The sequence below is a fragment of the Hippocampus bargibanti genome, linkage group LG05 (assembly GCF_051943395.1).
Source record: "Hippocampus bargibanti isolate YZ-2025 linkage group LG05, ASM5194339v1, whole genome shotgun sequence".
Taxonomy (NCBI): Eukaryota; Metazoa; Chordata; class Actinopteri; order Syngnathiformes; family Syngnathidae; genus Hippocampus; species Hippocampus bargibanti.
In genome coordinates this window covers 31,188,811-31,205,038 of record NC_142738.1, presented here as the reverse complement: position 1 = coordinate 31,205,038, position 16,228 = coordinate 31,188,811, and the positions used below count along the sequence as shown (strand labels likewise).

General features: G+C 40.5%; 1 protein-coding gene across 1 annotated transcript in view; it reads left to right on the top strand.

Moving 5' to 3' along the window:
- The window catches only part of LOC148898522 (anoctamin-1-like), a 94,068-nt gene that overhangs the window by 61,511 nt on the left and 16,329 nt on the right, over positions 1-16,228 (top strand). Inside the window, 4 exon segments of the mRNA XM_088995729.1 lie at positions 5,428-5,570; positions 8,275-8,427; positions 11,943-11,995; positions 13,568-13,752. Of these exon segments, the coding sequence (XP_088851855.1) occupies positions 5,428-5,570; positions 8,275-8,427; positions 11,943-11,995; positions 13,568-13,752 (534 nt within the window).

Here is a 16,228-nt window from a genome sequence, read left to right as displayed (position 1 = left end):
TGTTTGCAATTGATTAAAGAAGTTCTTCCAGGTCATTTTGAGACTTTAAGACTGATGTGTAGCGTCCCAGAAAATGCAGAAGATGGCGCCAGAGCTCCGTTGGAAATGGGCTGATTTGTCTGCTTGGAATTTGTGTCAGCGAATATCAAATAGTTGTATTGGTGCAACACACAATGATTCACCATCGCGTTATTTATGTGTTTTCCTTCTAATTTTGCCATCAACACGGATAAACACAAAGTTTTCACACCGAACAAAGTACCGCAAAATGCATTGTGTGTCCTTTCTCGGTCAGGGGCGTTCCAAACATGACGTGACGTCAGGAATCGTCATCAACTCAAAAACAAGACTTCCGGAATATTCAGCGCGAGTCTTAAAACGTCAAATATAGCTACATGCAGTGGAATCTTTGTAAAATACGCTCAGTACAAGTCATTTGAAGTGATTTTACAAATTATGGACACAACTTGTCCGCAGGCGTCGGTTCAGAATCAGAATCAGAATACCTTTATTCGTCCCACAATGGGGAAATTTGTCCATTGGGGAAATTTGTCCTTTAAGCTGCTTTTGTATCGATATAATCAGACCAAATTTACTGGCGGGAGATGAAAAGGGCATCATAGTAACCGGATTATCGTAGTAACCGGGTATCGTACTAACCAGAACTAATTATATCATAAAAGACTAGAAATTTGCCTGGAAATGAAAATAGTATCGTAATAAGCAGTACTATCGATATAACTGATATCGATATAACGAGACTTTACTGTACATAGCTGTATTGCATCAACATAAGGTGGCTGCGCTATTTACATTACAAAATTCCAGTTTTTTTCCCTTTCATTCACATGTGATTATAATACATCACATTCTAATTCATAATCCACTTTCACAACAGCTGCGACTGTCACAAAGTGTTTTGCACAACAGTTCACATCAAGTAAAATAATAAATACAGCACATAACATAAAATCACAGACACTCATACAACCACTTTTCACTTAAAGGACAACCTACGTCACTTTTTTGTTTTTTAACTGACGTTTTATAGCATCTAAAATACCCAAAACATGCAGTATGATATTTTTATTCCAATGCAAAACACCAATAAAAATGACTTAAAAGTGTCCAAAATCTGCAAAAAAAAATTGAGCTGCGAATTGGACATTTTCAGAAAGTCCCGGCCCCAGTTCGTGACGTCACGCCAAGACGTCTTGCATTGCGAGTGAATCAAAACAATGGCTTCAGATTCGGAGAATATGCTTTCTTGTTACACATCCAGTTATGAATATGATTCAAATAGTTCTGAAGAGGAAAGCATACATGTTAGCAATCCATTAAAGAATTTACTTATTGCCATTTTGAGGCAACATTGGGGGGAAATGTCTCACCCAAAAAAAGAGGCACAAAATGCCGACCTCCTGTGGCCACCTCCGTTTCCACAGGCTGATAAATTCCTTATATGGAGCTTGGACACCCTCTACTGGCGGCTTTTGGGTGCAACACGAGGTTGTCAGACCAAACAAGTACAGCAAAATACAATAACGTGATGAAGGACTGCTACAATGTGTCTTATTTTCGGTCAGGGGCGTTCCTTTAGTGATGTCGGTTGTCCTTTCTCCGGACAAGTTGTGTCCATAATTTGTAAAATGGCTTCAAATGACTTCTACTGAGCGTATTTTACAAAGATTACACCACATATAGCTATATTTTACGTTTTAAGACTTGCGCTGAATATTCAGGAAGTCTTGTTTTTGAGTTGGTGACGAGTCCTCACCCTACGTCACTGAAGGAATGCCCCTGACCGAAAAAAGGACACATTGCAGCAGTCCTTCATCACCCCAATGCATTTTGCTGTACTTTGGTCTGAAAACGTCGCGTCGGACCAAAAAGAGGCAGAGAGGGCGACAACGCTTCATGTAAGGAATTAATCAGCCTGTGGAAACGGGCTGATTAATTCCTTACAGGAGCTTTGTCGCCATTTTCTGCCTCTATTTGTGCTACATTTCCCGCCCCCAGATACCTCAAAATGGCATGGAATCAAGTATTTAATCGATTGCAAACATGTATGCTTTCTTCTTCAGAACTATTTGAATCATATTCATAACTGGAGGAGTAACAAGAAAGCATATTCTGAAGCCATTGTTTTGATTCTCCAGTAAGGCAAGACGTCTTGCCTGACAGCACGAACAAGGGGGCGGGACCTTCTGAAACTCGGCATTTCCCATTTCAAATTGAAGTACTTTTTAGACACTTTAAGTCATTTATATTGGTGTTTTACATTTGACTTGAAATATCATACTGCGTGTTTTGGGTATTTTAGATGCTATAAAACATTTTTCTGAACTCCGTTAGGAAACAAAAAAGTGACGTCGGTTGTCCTTTATTGAAGGGGGGGGGGGGTATTTGTGAGAAACATTCTTAATCCTATTCTATTTTTTTAAAAAGCCCATAGCATTACAAAGAGAGCAAAAACAAAGGTATTGTGCTTGTTTTGTATGAATAAATTATTTTAGTTGAGATTTCATCCAAGTATGTGCTTGTACAGTCAGATTCTGTCAAGATAATTTCAGAATTTTAGACACTGTTGAGGCATTTGTAGTCAACCATTTCACCGTGCGAGTTGGAATTTCCATCACGTGATGGTTGTTGGTTGACTGTAAATGTATGAACATGTGACGGCTGTAAAACTTTGCGAGTGGGGGGCTCCTGGATCATTTCAAAAACTCAATCAGATCGATATTATCGTAATTTCCGGACTGTAAAGGGTGGCGTCACAGGTGCGCACCGCGGCGCTGACGTGTGTACGCTCTTTGAAGTGCGCCTTTCAACCCTTTGATGTCTTAACGCATTCCCACGCATGCAAGGCGTATATAAGTAGCGTTCAGCGGAAACACACGGACTCGGGATCAGGCACGCAGAGACCTGCATAGCGTCGGACGGAGTTCACAGCACGACTTGCTCGATTCCACGCCACAATCAAGCGCTGGGACACATTATATCTCCGTGTCATTTGGCGAGGAGATCTGACAACTACCAATTTACAAATAAAGAGAAACAGCACTAAACCACTACTTTTGCCAAATGCTTTCAACCCTGCAGCTTATTTAATGGTGCACCCTTTTGAAAGATTTTTCCAACAAGCGCCAGGGAGCGCTCACGTAGAAAATGTAATCGTGAGATGCTATCATTTGTCACAATAAAAACAATTGGCCATGAGAGTGGCTTGTGAGCCAGTGCCGCACGGTGAGGTTCATGGCTGGTGAGGCACTGACGTCATCGCAGTCAGATTTACAAACATATGAACTCTACGGAGTAGCTTATTCACCATTTGATTGGCAACAGTTAACATCTTTTGTTTAAAATGTCATGTCAGCATTCTTTATATAAACTGTAGCACAGAAAAAAAGAATACAAAAATTGTGTTACCTTTACATATAAATGAAGTCCATGTGCCGCTCCTTCTGAAGAAAGGCATCGATAGCTTCTTTGTAGAAGCCTTCCTTATCTTTCTTCAGTTTTAAAAGTCTCAATGGAGATCACTGCCAATGAAGAAAGTCGTTCTTGATCAGTCCTGTTCCGACTGTATGTTTTCAGTCTTTTCAGTGCTGAGAATGAGCGCTCCACTGATGCTGTAGTAGCTGGAAAAGTAAGCACGAGCTGGATCAACTTTGTCGCTTCAGGAATAGTTTCAATGAGATGCTTCTGGGCCAAAAAGCTGAAAAGCCGTCCAGAAGATTTACATCCATCCCTCACCGTTTGTGAGCTATACAGTCCGCTGTTGGTCTTCCTTGAATTATTATCTCCTGTTTCGATTGAAAGTCCAGTTTAGAAAATTCTTTCAATTTAGATATGCAATCCTCCATTTTGAAAATAAGAACAAGAAGCACGAAAAAATGACTGGATGGTTGCACTTAACTTACTAACTATTTGCAACCGAGGAGTCGCAAGAAGAATCTCTGGAATCAATAGCGGTGGCGCTGGTGACTCCATGTCATGAGGCAGGAGAACTTTGTGCCTCACCTATGCACACAGTTTTGATAAAAATAAAATAAAATAAACACTGTAATACAGTGTATATAATGTAGAGTGACTCTACATTATATACACCAGCTAAACTGTAGAAATTTAGTTCATATACTAAAAGACTTAAAGAACTAAAAGAATAGCGATATGCAGAGGGACAGCAATGCGGTCTCACTGCAGAGCAAGCCAAGCAGAGTTAGCATAGTCATTGCGCAATCCATGGTGAGGCTCAGCCGGCTGCTGCCTCACCGCTTGTCTCTACTTCGTATTTGAACGGTAAATGTGAAAATTCAGCAATTTTGAAAAACAAACATCCAAAAAGTGAAGTTAAATGGAGAAGAACTTGAAAGTACAAATCACAATAAATATAACTGTTGAATGCATTTTTTCATTTGGCATTTCCATGATGACAGGTGAGAATTTCACTCTTAATATAATCCGGTTTGCATCTGAAGATGGAGGACACTGATTCACTGTGGCGACCCCTCGAAAGGAAAAGCCGAAAAGGAAAATAAGAAAGGAAAATATGGAAGAATGCTTTAAGTGTTTATAAAAAAATACACTTCCTATGAGTAATAGTGTATCCAGCGTAAAATGTTTTGCTTTGTTTTTTGTGTGCCTGCCTGGTTTGAGGATGATCTAAATTTGTAGCATCTCAAGTACAAACCAATCAGTGGTGCATACGCAAATTAGTAAATGAGAACAATCAACAGGACCGTCTGTGTAAGATCTCAGTCGTACAGCAGTGGTCCATCGATGAAAAGGTTTCTTTAGCTGTCATCTGTACTTCTTTGTGGGTGTCAGACATTTCGCTTCTTATCCAAGATGCTTTTTCAGTGAACTAAAGTCTTACTGGTAGTTTCGGCCCTATACATATCCCTTCCTCTTCTTCTTTTCCTTTCGGCTTTTCCTTTCAAGGGGTCGCCACAGCAAATCAGTGTCCTCTATCTTGAGAGGTTTGATCCCCTCATTGTCGTCAAATGAGTGGTTGCTAGCTCTTAGGCTAAAATCATAGCGAAAGAAAATAGATGGGGTCACAGGGGAGTAAAAGAAGCTATTTTCATAATTCAATTTGGATCGTTTGTACAATAGACTGCAGATAGCAGACGACTACCGCAGGGAGTAGTCCTCTGCTCCCCCCAACCTGAGAGCAGGGCCCTATCATAGCAGAGTCCGGCAACGCCAATGCTGGACAGTAGGGATATATCTATATAGGGCCGAAACTACCAGTAAGACTTTAGTTCTCTGAAGAAACATCTTGGATAAGAAGTGAAACGTCCGACATCTTCAAAGAAGTACAGATGACGGCTGAAGAAACTTTTTCAATCAACAGTAACAAAATGTTTCTTTTGAATTTGACACACTTAAATATTAAATGATCTCCATGTGTGCTTTCCACAGTAAGCTAAAGAAGCTTATTCGCTATGTACAGTCAAAGCAAGGCACTTTTCAAGAGGAAGAGAGGCAGAAGAAGTTGCAGAGATATGAAACAGACCAGTTTTTGGAGCCATTTTCCGGATTAACACCTGAATATATGGAAATGAGTGAGTACCACAAAAAAAATATCATGTTTATTTAATCAAACAATTATCATTAGTGAGGATGGAAACTAGCATACAACGCAGAATTGGAGACTGAAAGTTGTGTTCTTGGTTTGGATGCATCCCTTTTCTTTGTTTCTTGTTAAACTCCAAATGACAGGGGGATAAAACGTTTTTACAAGTACTGTATAAACAAAATATACCATGATTTATCATCATAGTATAAATTTAATTGACAACTCTAAAAAGACAAGATAATTATTGTTCCAATAGATACACTTTGTTGATTCAACAAATAATTATTAACTTTGAATTTTAAGGTTACAAAACATTCCCCAAGAAATGTGATGGGATCGTTTGTGTCAACTTTCCTCAGAAAAAAACGATCAATAAATATTTGGGAACAAAAGACTCATTGTTGACGTTTTACATGTGGAATAATTTCCTGTTTTTACTTACTGTACAACTTCCGCTTTATAATACACAACACATTTCCAATGGGAGACCTTTCTGGACTGCAGGAAGGCCAGGCGAGTACCTGCACTATGCCTTGCTGTAACAAGTGTAGAATGCGGTTCTACACTTGTTTCACCTTCTACTCTTCTTTCACCATTTCGAGGAATGATCCCTTCATAAATGGCCAATAAACGGCGAACTTCGATATCAGAGTGAATTAGCCGTGCTTTCTTGGATATAATTCCTTTATTCACGCTGTCGCCGGCTAGCTGCTTTTCGTTAATCCAAATTAACAGAAATTTTCAACCTCTTCTCTTGCCACAGACTGTTGCTTTGACTGCACGGAAACACCTTTAACAACACACACAACTTAGCATATTGGTACTGGGCTGTTAAATCAGACAAACGCACACCATGTTCGTGTTTCTCAATGATCTCCTTCTTCTCCTCGACTGTAATTTCGTTTTGTGTCTTCTTCGGCTGAACACGAGCCTGTGGTGGGGTCTTTTTCGGTCCCATAACAGCAAAACTATCCGTTATAAATCCTTGAAGACGATCGACGTGTGCACTCAAGAGAAAGAGGATGTGGAAAGGTAGGCCGGGTGGGGCGCTGTTCGGTCGTGTGCTTTGGTGTTCTTCCGCCGAAGATTACTCCGCCAGCCATGGTGGGGCGGCGCTCCATGTGTATGCCGAAGAGTAGTGCGTATGCCAAAGCTTAATTTCCATAAATTAAACGTTCGTAAACCGAAAAATTCGTAAGGCAAGGTGTTCGTAAACCGAGGCCCCACTGTATTACCCTTGCCAATGTCACTGAGACACTAAGCCCTATCACAGCATAGATGGTGGCTTCTAAACATTGCATCTACAACAGTCCAAATTCTTCTTTCTTTTGCCGTTTGGCCTGGAAGACACGATGTCCACAATTTCCCAAATCAATTTGAAATGTGAACTTGCATCCCAGGTTAATGTAACACTCTAAATTGTACCTAAATACAATTGTAAATGTGAATGGTTCTTCGTCTATGAGGGCTGTGTTATTGACTGGCAAACAGATCGAGGTGTAACCTGCCTCATGCCCAAAGAGCGCTGGGATAAGCTGCAGAACACCTCCGACGCTTATGAAAAAAAAGCGGATTAGAAAATGGCTGTCTTAACGGGAATTAAATTGGAGTTTGTATTTTTATTGCTATTTAATAAGAACTAACGAGACTGTGAAGTAATTGAGAAAAGTTTAGCCAAAAAATGCTCTCAATAAGCATTCAAATTAGCCCTTCATCTACAACATGTTCCCACTTTGAGGTGTACTCAAAATGACAAGGTCAAAAAGGTAAAATGAATATCTTTAACAGGCTACCATACGGTGAAAGGACAACCGACTCAATGTTTTTTGTTTCCTAACTGACATCAGAAAAAGTTTTATAGCATCTAAAATACCCAAAACACGCAGGCTGATATTTTTAGTCAAATGCAAAACACCAATAAAAATGATTTTAAGCGTGCTAAAACTGCAAAAAAATGAGCTGCGAATTGGCCATTTTCAGAAAGTCCCGCCCCCAGTTCGTGACTTCACGCCACAACGACTGTCTTGCCTTGCTCGAGAATCAAAGCAATGGCTTCAGATTCGGTGAAGATGCTTTCTTGTTACTCATCCAGTTATGAATATGAAACAAATAGTTCTGAAGAGGAAAGCATACATGTTTGCAATCGATTAAAGAAGTCCTTCCATATCAATTTGAGCCGTCTGGACTCCAATGTAGCGTCCAGAAAATGCACCAGATGGCGCACAAGCTCCGTTGGAAATGGGCTGATTTGTCTGCTGGGAATTTGTGTCAGCGAATATCAAATAGTTGTCTTGGTGCAACACACGAATCACCATCGCGTTATTTATGTTTTCCTTCTAATTTCGCCATCAACACGATGTTTTCAGATTTCTCGGTCAGTGACGATACCTACCGTGATATCACGGTAGGTATCGTCACCAACTCAAAAACAAGACTTCCTAAATATTCAGCACGAATCTTAAAACGTAAAATACAGCTATATGCCGAGTAATCTTTGTAAAATACGCTCAGTCGAAGTCATTTGAAGTGATTTTACAAATTATGGACACAATTTGTCCGGGGGCGTCGGTTGTCCTTTAATGCTCACTTGGTTCTCATAAATATGGTTCTCATAAATATGCTCATCACAAATAATAAAAAAAGACAATTCATTCATGAATACATGTTCTTCTGTCTTGTTCTGTCCCCAGTTATCCAGTTTGGTTTTGTCACCTTATTTGTGGCATCCTTCCCCTTGGCTCCATTGTTTGCTCTGCTCAACAACATAATTGAAATACGGCTTGATGCAAAGAAGTTTGTGACCGAGTTGCGAAGACCCGTGGCAGCAAGAGCCAAAGACATTGGTTGGTAGTCTCCTACATACACTAAAGTCTTGTGACATCAATATTCTCGGGAGTAGGAAAAAATATCGATTTAACTGGAATATCGATATATCCGATCCTGCGCCGAATTTCATTAAAAGTGGGCAATAAATGGCATGTCATTTTCTCCTTGAGTTCATGGATTGCATATCTAGCGTGCTTTTGTACTGTAGTGAAGTGAAAAATAAACTTATGCATTCAATAAAAACATCTTTACACTTTTTTAATAACTATTTCTTTTCTAAAATTCAACCAATGCTAAATCCTCACGTTGTTCGATACACACGAGAGAAACCACGAATTCCAGCATGTACATACTGCATGAAAAACAGTGACTATTGCAAGCGATAAAAAGATATCTGAATACAACTCAATTAAATACATGTATGGAAAACAACAACTGCAATGTTTACATGACTTACGTTGATAAAGTATTCTGCGGCACGTCGAATTCTCATTCGCAATGGAGGATTTGCTTCTTGTTGGATTCTCCTCGACAGCCACGATTGCCTTTACTTCGTTCCAAGGTCACAATTCTTCCGTTTCCCCATGGTTGAAATTGGTGTTGAACAACTGTAATGTCTAAGAAGACTACAGTATGTTTCAGATGCTATTGCAGCTCTGCTACACAGTGCAAGACACATGACCAACGGCTGGTCACATGACCAACGTTGTTATAGATACAGATTTCACTAATGGTGGTACTGTATTGAAATCCTTAAGCAAATATCGATTCCGCTTTCAGCTGCTTTTGTATCGATATAAGCAGACCAAATTAGCTGGCGGGAGATGAAAAGGGCATCATAGTAACCGGATTATCGTAGTAACCGGGTATCGTACTAACCGGAACTAATTATATCATAAAAGACTAGAAATTTGCCGGGAAATGAAAATAGTATCGTAATAAGCAGTACTGTCGATATAACCGATATCAATATAACGAGACTTTACTGTACCTCAAAATCATCAATGTATATTTTCATCTACCTACCTACCGACCTACGGAACTGACTGCCTCCCTCATCCATCCATCCATCCATCCATCCATCCATCCATCTCATCTGGGTCTCCAAAGCATGTCATTCTTTCTATCTTACTTATCTCCATGTTTTTTTTAACCTTTTTCAAGCCAAGGCACATTTCTTTCATTAAAAAATAATCCCACGGCAAACCACTATTTGAAAATGTGAAAACATATTTGATGGATCTTTCTCTCTGGTAGTAAAATCAGTAGGAATCAAAGTGATGAACAAAAAGACTATTTTCATTTTGGACAGCAGAAACATTGTGAGGTCGAAGTAGGAAGGCTACAGGGTGAGAAGTGCAAGGACACATTTGCAGATTTGTTTATATCAGATGCCCGTGTCCTACCAAAAACATACACTGTGTGTTATCAAGTGCGACCATTGTGTGTCATCAGATGCCTTTGATCCCAATATGTGGAAGAGTTGTCAAATTACGTCTGTGTAAGCTCTCAGTCGTACAGGAATGGTTCATCGATGACAAGGTTTCTTCAGCCGTCATCTGTACTTTTTTGAAGGTGTCGGACGTTTCTCCTCTTATAGATAGATGTAGATATGTGGACGATACTTTCGTCATAATTAAAGAACAAGAAATTCAATCCTTCACAGATCACCTCAACTTGGTAGAGATCAACATTAAATTCACTTGCGAGGACATTCAAGAGAACCAACTAGCCTTTTTTTGGATTGTAAAGTAATTATAAAAGAGGACAGATCGCTAAAAACAGAAGTCTTTAGGAAGGCCACTCACATTGACCGATACTTACTTTTCGATTCTAACCACCCTCTACAACACAAACTAGGAGTTACCAGAACCCTCCAGCATAGGGCTAAACTAATACCAACAAGCGTCGAAGGTACAGAAAATGAGTCAAACCATATTAGGAGAAGACTCACAAACTGTGGTTACCCTCAGTGGTCTTTTAACAAATGTCAAAAGGAAAGAATAGGGAATGAAACCAACTACAAAGAGTCCTTTGGCAACACAAAATTCCCACTTATTTCAAACAGATAAACACTTTAAGGCAAAAATGAGTGCATCCAAAAGATAGGATGCCAAATGAAAAACAAAGTAATGTAGTTTATTCAATACATTGCAAAAATGAAAACTGTAAAGAGCAATACATTGGGGAGACGAAACAAATTCTCAAAAAAAGACTTTATCAACATCGCAGGGCTAATACTAGTGGGCCTCAATCGGCAGTACATATGCACCTAAAAGCTAGCATCCGCTCATTTGACGACAATGAGGTTCAAATCTTAGCGAAAGAAAATAGATGGTTTGAAAGGGGAGTCAAAGAAGCTATTTTCATAAAACAGCAAAATCCTTCCCTTAACGGTAATGCTGGGGTGAGGTTCAATTTGGATCGTTCGTACAATAGACTGCTTAGGCAACATAGGCTTAGTTATGCTGATGAGGTGATACCAGGGCAAATTGGGCAATCAGTCGTCAGTCAGGACAATAGAAGCAATAAGTGGAGCTGCAGGGATTAGTCCTCTGCTCCCCCCAACCTGAGAGCAGGGATCTATCATAGCAGTGTCTGGACAGTAGGGATATATCTATATAGGGCCTACACTACCAGTAACACTTTAGTTCGTTGAAGAAGCATCCTGAATAAGAAGCGAAACGTCCGACACCTTCAAAAAGTACAGATGACGGCTGAAGAAACCTTTTCATCGATGGACCACTCCTGTATGACTGAGAGTTTACATAGACGTATTGCTGCCAAAGAATATTGAACAAATTATGAGTATATAGATTCAGCTCCGTTTTCCACCGTGCGCAGATGTTTACATGCTATAATAATAATAATAATAATAATAATAATAATAATAATAATAATAATAATAATAATAATAATAATAATAATATACTACTACTAATAATAATAATAATGATAATGATAATAACAATAATACATTTTGTTTCTAAGCGCCTTTCAAACCTCTCAAGATCACTTTACAGTAACAGGATAAGTTTTTCTGTAGCTCATCAATAGCCAGCCAGATAGCTAGCTACATAGCTAGTCAGCTAATAGAGAGATAGCTCGATAGGCTAGATAGGCTGCCAGCTAGCTAACTCAAACAGATAGAATGCTAGCTAGCTAGCTAATACATAGCTAATAGATAGCCAGCCAGCTATCTAAATAGATAGCTAGTCAGCTAATAGATGCCTCCCTCAAATCAACAAAATGGCTGTTCCATGTTTCATGATTCGTGTTTATTATTCTACTTGGAAAATGATCCCACTTGAGAATCCTTCAGATGGCACTTCCAATCATTTGGGGGAGTGACAAATAAATAAAAGAAACAATTTAATTTATTTTACCCAGAGACAAATTTTTGTAACTTGCAGACAATGTAGGTATGTAGAATAATGTAGAATGTATGTTATATATATATATATATATATATATATATATATATATATATATATATATCTATATATATATATATATTGCCTTTTTTCTCCAGGTATATGGTACAACATCTTGAGGGGAGTTGCCAAAGTGGCTGTCATTATCAATGTAAGTAAAAACAATTTCTACTTAGAGCTGGGTAATAATATAATCAGAATCAGAATCATCTTTATTCCCAAGTATGTAGAACACACAAGGAATTTGTTTCCGGTAGAACACGCTGCACTAGTATCATCATCAAAAAGCTTGTGTGCTAAGTATACAGTTCCATTTGGGCTACTGTTGAAAGAGTTCAAAGAGTAATATAAATATTCTATGTATCTCGACAGAAATGCAATCATATCAATAGAAAATGCCTTAGATTAAAGGACAACCGTCACCATGTTTTTTGTTTCCTAACTGACATCAGAAAAACGTTTTAAAACATCTAAAATACTGATATGTTTAGTCAAATGAAAAACACCACTAAAAATGACTTTAAGTGTCAAAAAACTACTTCAGATTGAACCCGGAAGTGGCCAGTTTCAGAAGGTCCCGCCCCGTTGTTCGTGACGTCACGCCAAAACGTCTTGCCTTGCTCGAGAATCCAAACAATGGCTTCAGATTCGGAGAAAATGCTTTCTTGTTACTCATCCAGTTATTATATCGATATTCTCGGGAGTCTGAAAAAATATCGATATAACCGGACTATCGATATATCCGATCCTGCGGCATGTAAATTTTATCCTTGCGTTCATAGAAATAGTATCGTAATAAGCAGTACTATCGATATAAATGATATCGATATAGCGAGACTTTACTGTAGTTCTGAAGAGGAAAGCATAAATGTTTGCCATCCATTAAAGAAGTCCTTCCATGTCATTTTGAGGCGTCTGGACTCCAATGTAGCGTCCCAGAAAATGCACAAGATGGCGCCCAAGCTCGGTTGGAAATGGGCTGATTTGTCTGCTGGGAATTCATGTCAACTCGTATCAAATAGTAGTTGCGTTATTTATGCGTTATTTATGTGTTTTCGTTCTAATTTCACTATCAACACGGATCAACATGAAGTTTTCAGACCAAAGAAAGTACCCAAAATGCATTGTGTGTCACTTTCTCGGTCAAGTGCGTTCCAGACGTGACGCCACATCAGGCATTGTCATCAACTCGAAAATAAGTCTTCCTGAATATTCAGCGCAAGTCTTAAAAGGTAAAATATAGCCATATGCGGTGGAATCTATGTAAAATATACTCAGTAGAAGTCATTTGAAGCGATTTTACAAATTCTGGACACAACTTGTCCGGACGCGTCGGTTGTCCTTTAAAGGCAAATTCATTTTACTTTTACGATTTGCATTAGGTCATCTATTAACTTTGATGAGCAAATTATTTTGAAATGAGGGTGATAAAGCAATTTACAGCGTTTGGGACGGAACCAAAAGTCTACTTATGAGCGACCAGCTAATATTATTGCTAGTTCTTAGCAAGTTTGGTGTAATCATACTGTTATATTTGTGTGAGTGTGTTTGTTTATGTGTGTGTTGTTTGTGTGTGTATGCAGGTGTGTGTGTGTGTGTGTTCACGGTGACTGTCTTACACATGCTAACTCCATTGTTCATCAGTCATGATCATGCTGACACCCATTTGTCCCAATTCTTATCATACCACCTCTAACAGCGCCATCTTACCTCCAATTGTCAGGCATTTGTCATCTCCTTCACCTCAGACTTCATACCTCGGATGGTCTACCAGTACATGTACAGTCCTGATGGGACCATGCATGGATTTGTCAACCATACTCTCTCCTATTTTAATGTCAGCAATTTCCAGGATGGGAAAGAGCCCATGGATCCAATGCAACTTGGTTATGCAGTTGAGATATGCAGGTAGGAACTCGATCTCGGTTGGCAGGTGTTGTTTCATGAAATATGCAATATGTCATTTCATTCAGTGTTTTACAAACCACTCTGTGCCGCAAGATACTGTCAGGTGTGCCATGGGAAATTCTCCAAAATGTCTACTCGTGCGCTCTCTCAATTTGCTATGTGCTCCATTCGAGTGACAGCCAGTCACACAATTCGATGCAATGACTCTCTGCAGCCAATCACGGCATTGACAGCATGTTCTCTGCTCCAGAACAATAAAGTGTGGCGGCGATAAGCAATGCTATTGTAAATGTCTGGGCTAATGGGTTTTCCAATGAGAAAATGCATGCTAAACATCTCTCTCTCATATATATATATAATATATATATTCCGATTTACGACCATGTTGACTGTAAGTCGGATGTTAACTGTTTGTGTAATATATATATATATAATAAAAAAAGTCCTCGTCTCACCCACCATGGGTGGTGCCTGTCCCCCATTTTAGCTTGGGTCCTCTACCAGAGGCCAGGAAGCTTGAGGGTTCTGTGCAGTATCCGTGTTGTTCCTAGCAGTGCACTTTTCTGGACCGAGATATCTGATATTGTTTCCGGGATCTTTTGCAACCACTCATCTAGTTTGGGGGTCACTGCCCCGAGTGCTCCGACCACCACAGGCACGACTGTCACCTTTACCTTCCAGGCTCTCTCCAGCTCCTCTCTGAGCCCTTGGTATTTCTCGATTTTCTCATGTTCCTTCTTTCTGATGTTCCCATCACTCGGGACCGCTACATCCACGACAACGGCTTTCCTTTCCCCTTTATCTATGACCACGATATCTGGTTGGTTGGCCATTACTATCTTGTCAGTCTGTATCTGGAAGTCCCACAGGATTTTTGCTCGGTCATTCTCCACCACCTTGGGAGGTGTTTCCCATTTTGACCTTGGGGTTTCCAGTCCATACTCCGCACAGATGTTTCGGTAGACTATGCCAGCCACCTGGTTATGGAGCTCCATGTAGGCTTTCCCTGCCAGCATCTTACACCCTGCAGTTACGTGTTGGATTGTCTCAGGTGCCTCTTTGCACAACCTACACCTTGGGTCTTGCCTGGTGTGGTATATTGGATTGGATTGGATTGGATTTGCCTTTATTAGTCTCGCAGTGGATATATCCGTGTCTCTATGGCTCTGGTGTTCAGGGCCTGCTCTTGAGCAGCCATGATGAGTGCCTCTGTGCTGTCCTTTAGGCCAGCCCTCTCTAGACACTGATAGGACTTCTTGAGATCAGCCACTTCAGTTATGGTTTGGTGGTACGTCCCGTGTAGGGGCTTTTCCTCCCATGATTGTCCCTTATCCAGCACCTCATCCTCTGTTCCCCATTGTCTGAGACATTCTCTGAGTACATCATCCGTTGGAGCCTTCTCTTTGATGTATTCATTGAGCTTGGGTGTTTCATCCTGGACAGTGGCTCTCACACTCACTAGTCCCCGGCCTCCTTCCTTACGGTTTGTGTACAGTCTCAGGGTGCTGGACTTGGGATGGAACCCTCCGTGCATGGTGAGGAGTTTTCGGGTCTTAACATCCGTGGTCTGAATCTCTTCCTTTGGCCACCTCATTATTCCTGCAGAGTATCTGATCACTGGCAGGGCATAGCTGTTTATTGCCCGGGTCTTGTTCTTGCCATTGAGCTGGCTTCTCAGGACTTGCCTCACCCGCTGGAGGTATTTGGTCGTAGCCGCTTTCCCTGTTGCGAGTTCGAGGTTGCCATTGGACTGTGGTATACCGAGGTACTTGTAGCTGTTTTCAATGTCTGCTATTGTTCCTTCAGGGAGTGAGACCCCTTCAGTGTGGACTACCTTGCCCCTCTTGGTCACCATCCGACTACATTTCTCCACCCCGAATGACATCCCGATGTCACTGCTGTAGATCAGTGAGTCTGTGGATCAGGGAGTCTATGTCCCTTTCGCTCTTAGCATACAGCTTGATGTCATCCATGTACAGGAGGTGACTGATCGTAGCTCCATTTCTGAGGCGGTATCCATAGCCTGTCTTGGCGATTATTTGGCTGAGGGGGTTCAGGCCTATGCACAACAGCAGTGGGGGGTATATGCCACACCTTGGTATATGCCACATTTGATGGACACTTGCGTTAGTGGCTTGCCATTGGCTTCAAGTGTGGTTTTCCACATCCTCATCGAGTTTGCAACGAAGGCTCTCAGGGTCCTGTTGACCTTATACAACTCCAAGCATTCAGTGATCCATGTGTGTGGCATCGAGTCATATGCTTTCTTGTAATCAATCCAGGCTGTGCACAGGTTGGTATGTCGGGACCTGCAGTCTTGTGCGACTGTTCTGTCAACCAGCAGCTGATGTTTGGCACCTCTAGTATCTCTACTAATGCCTTTCTGTGCTTTGCTCATGTATTGATCCATGTGTCCACTTATCTTAGCCGCAATGATGCCTGACATGAGCTTCCATGTTGTGGAGAGACAGGTTAT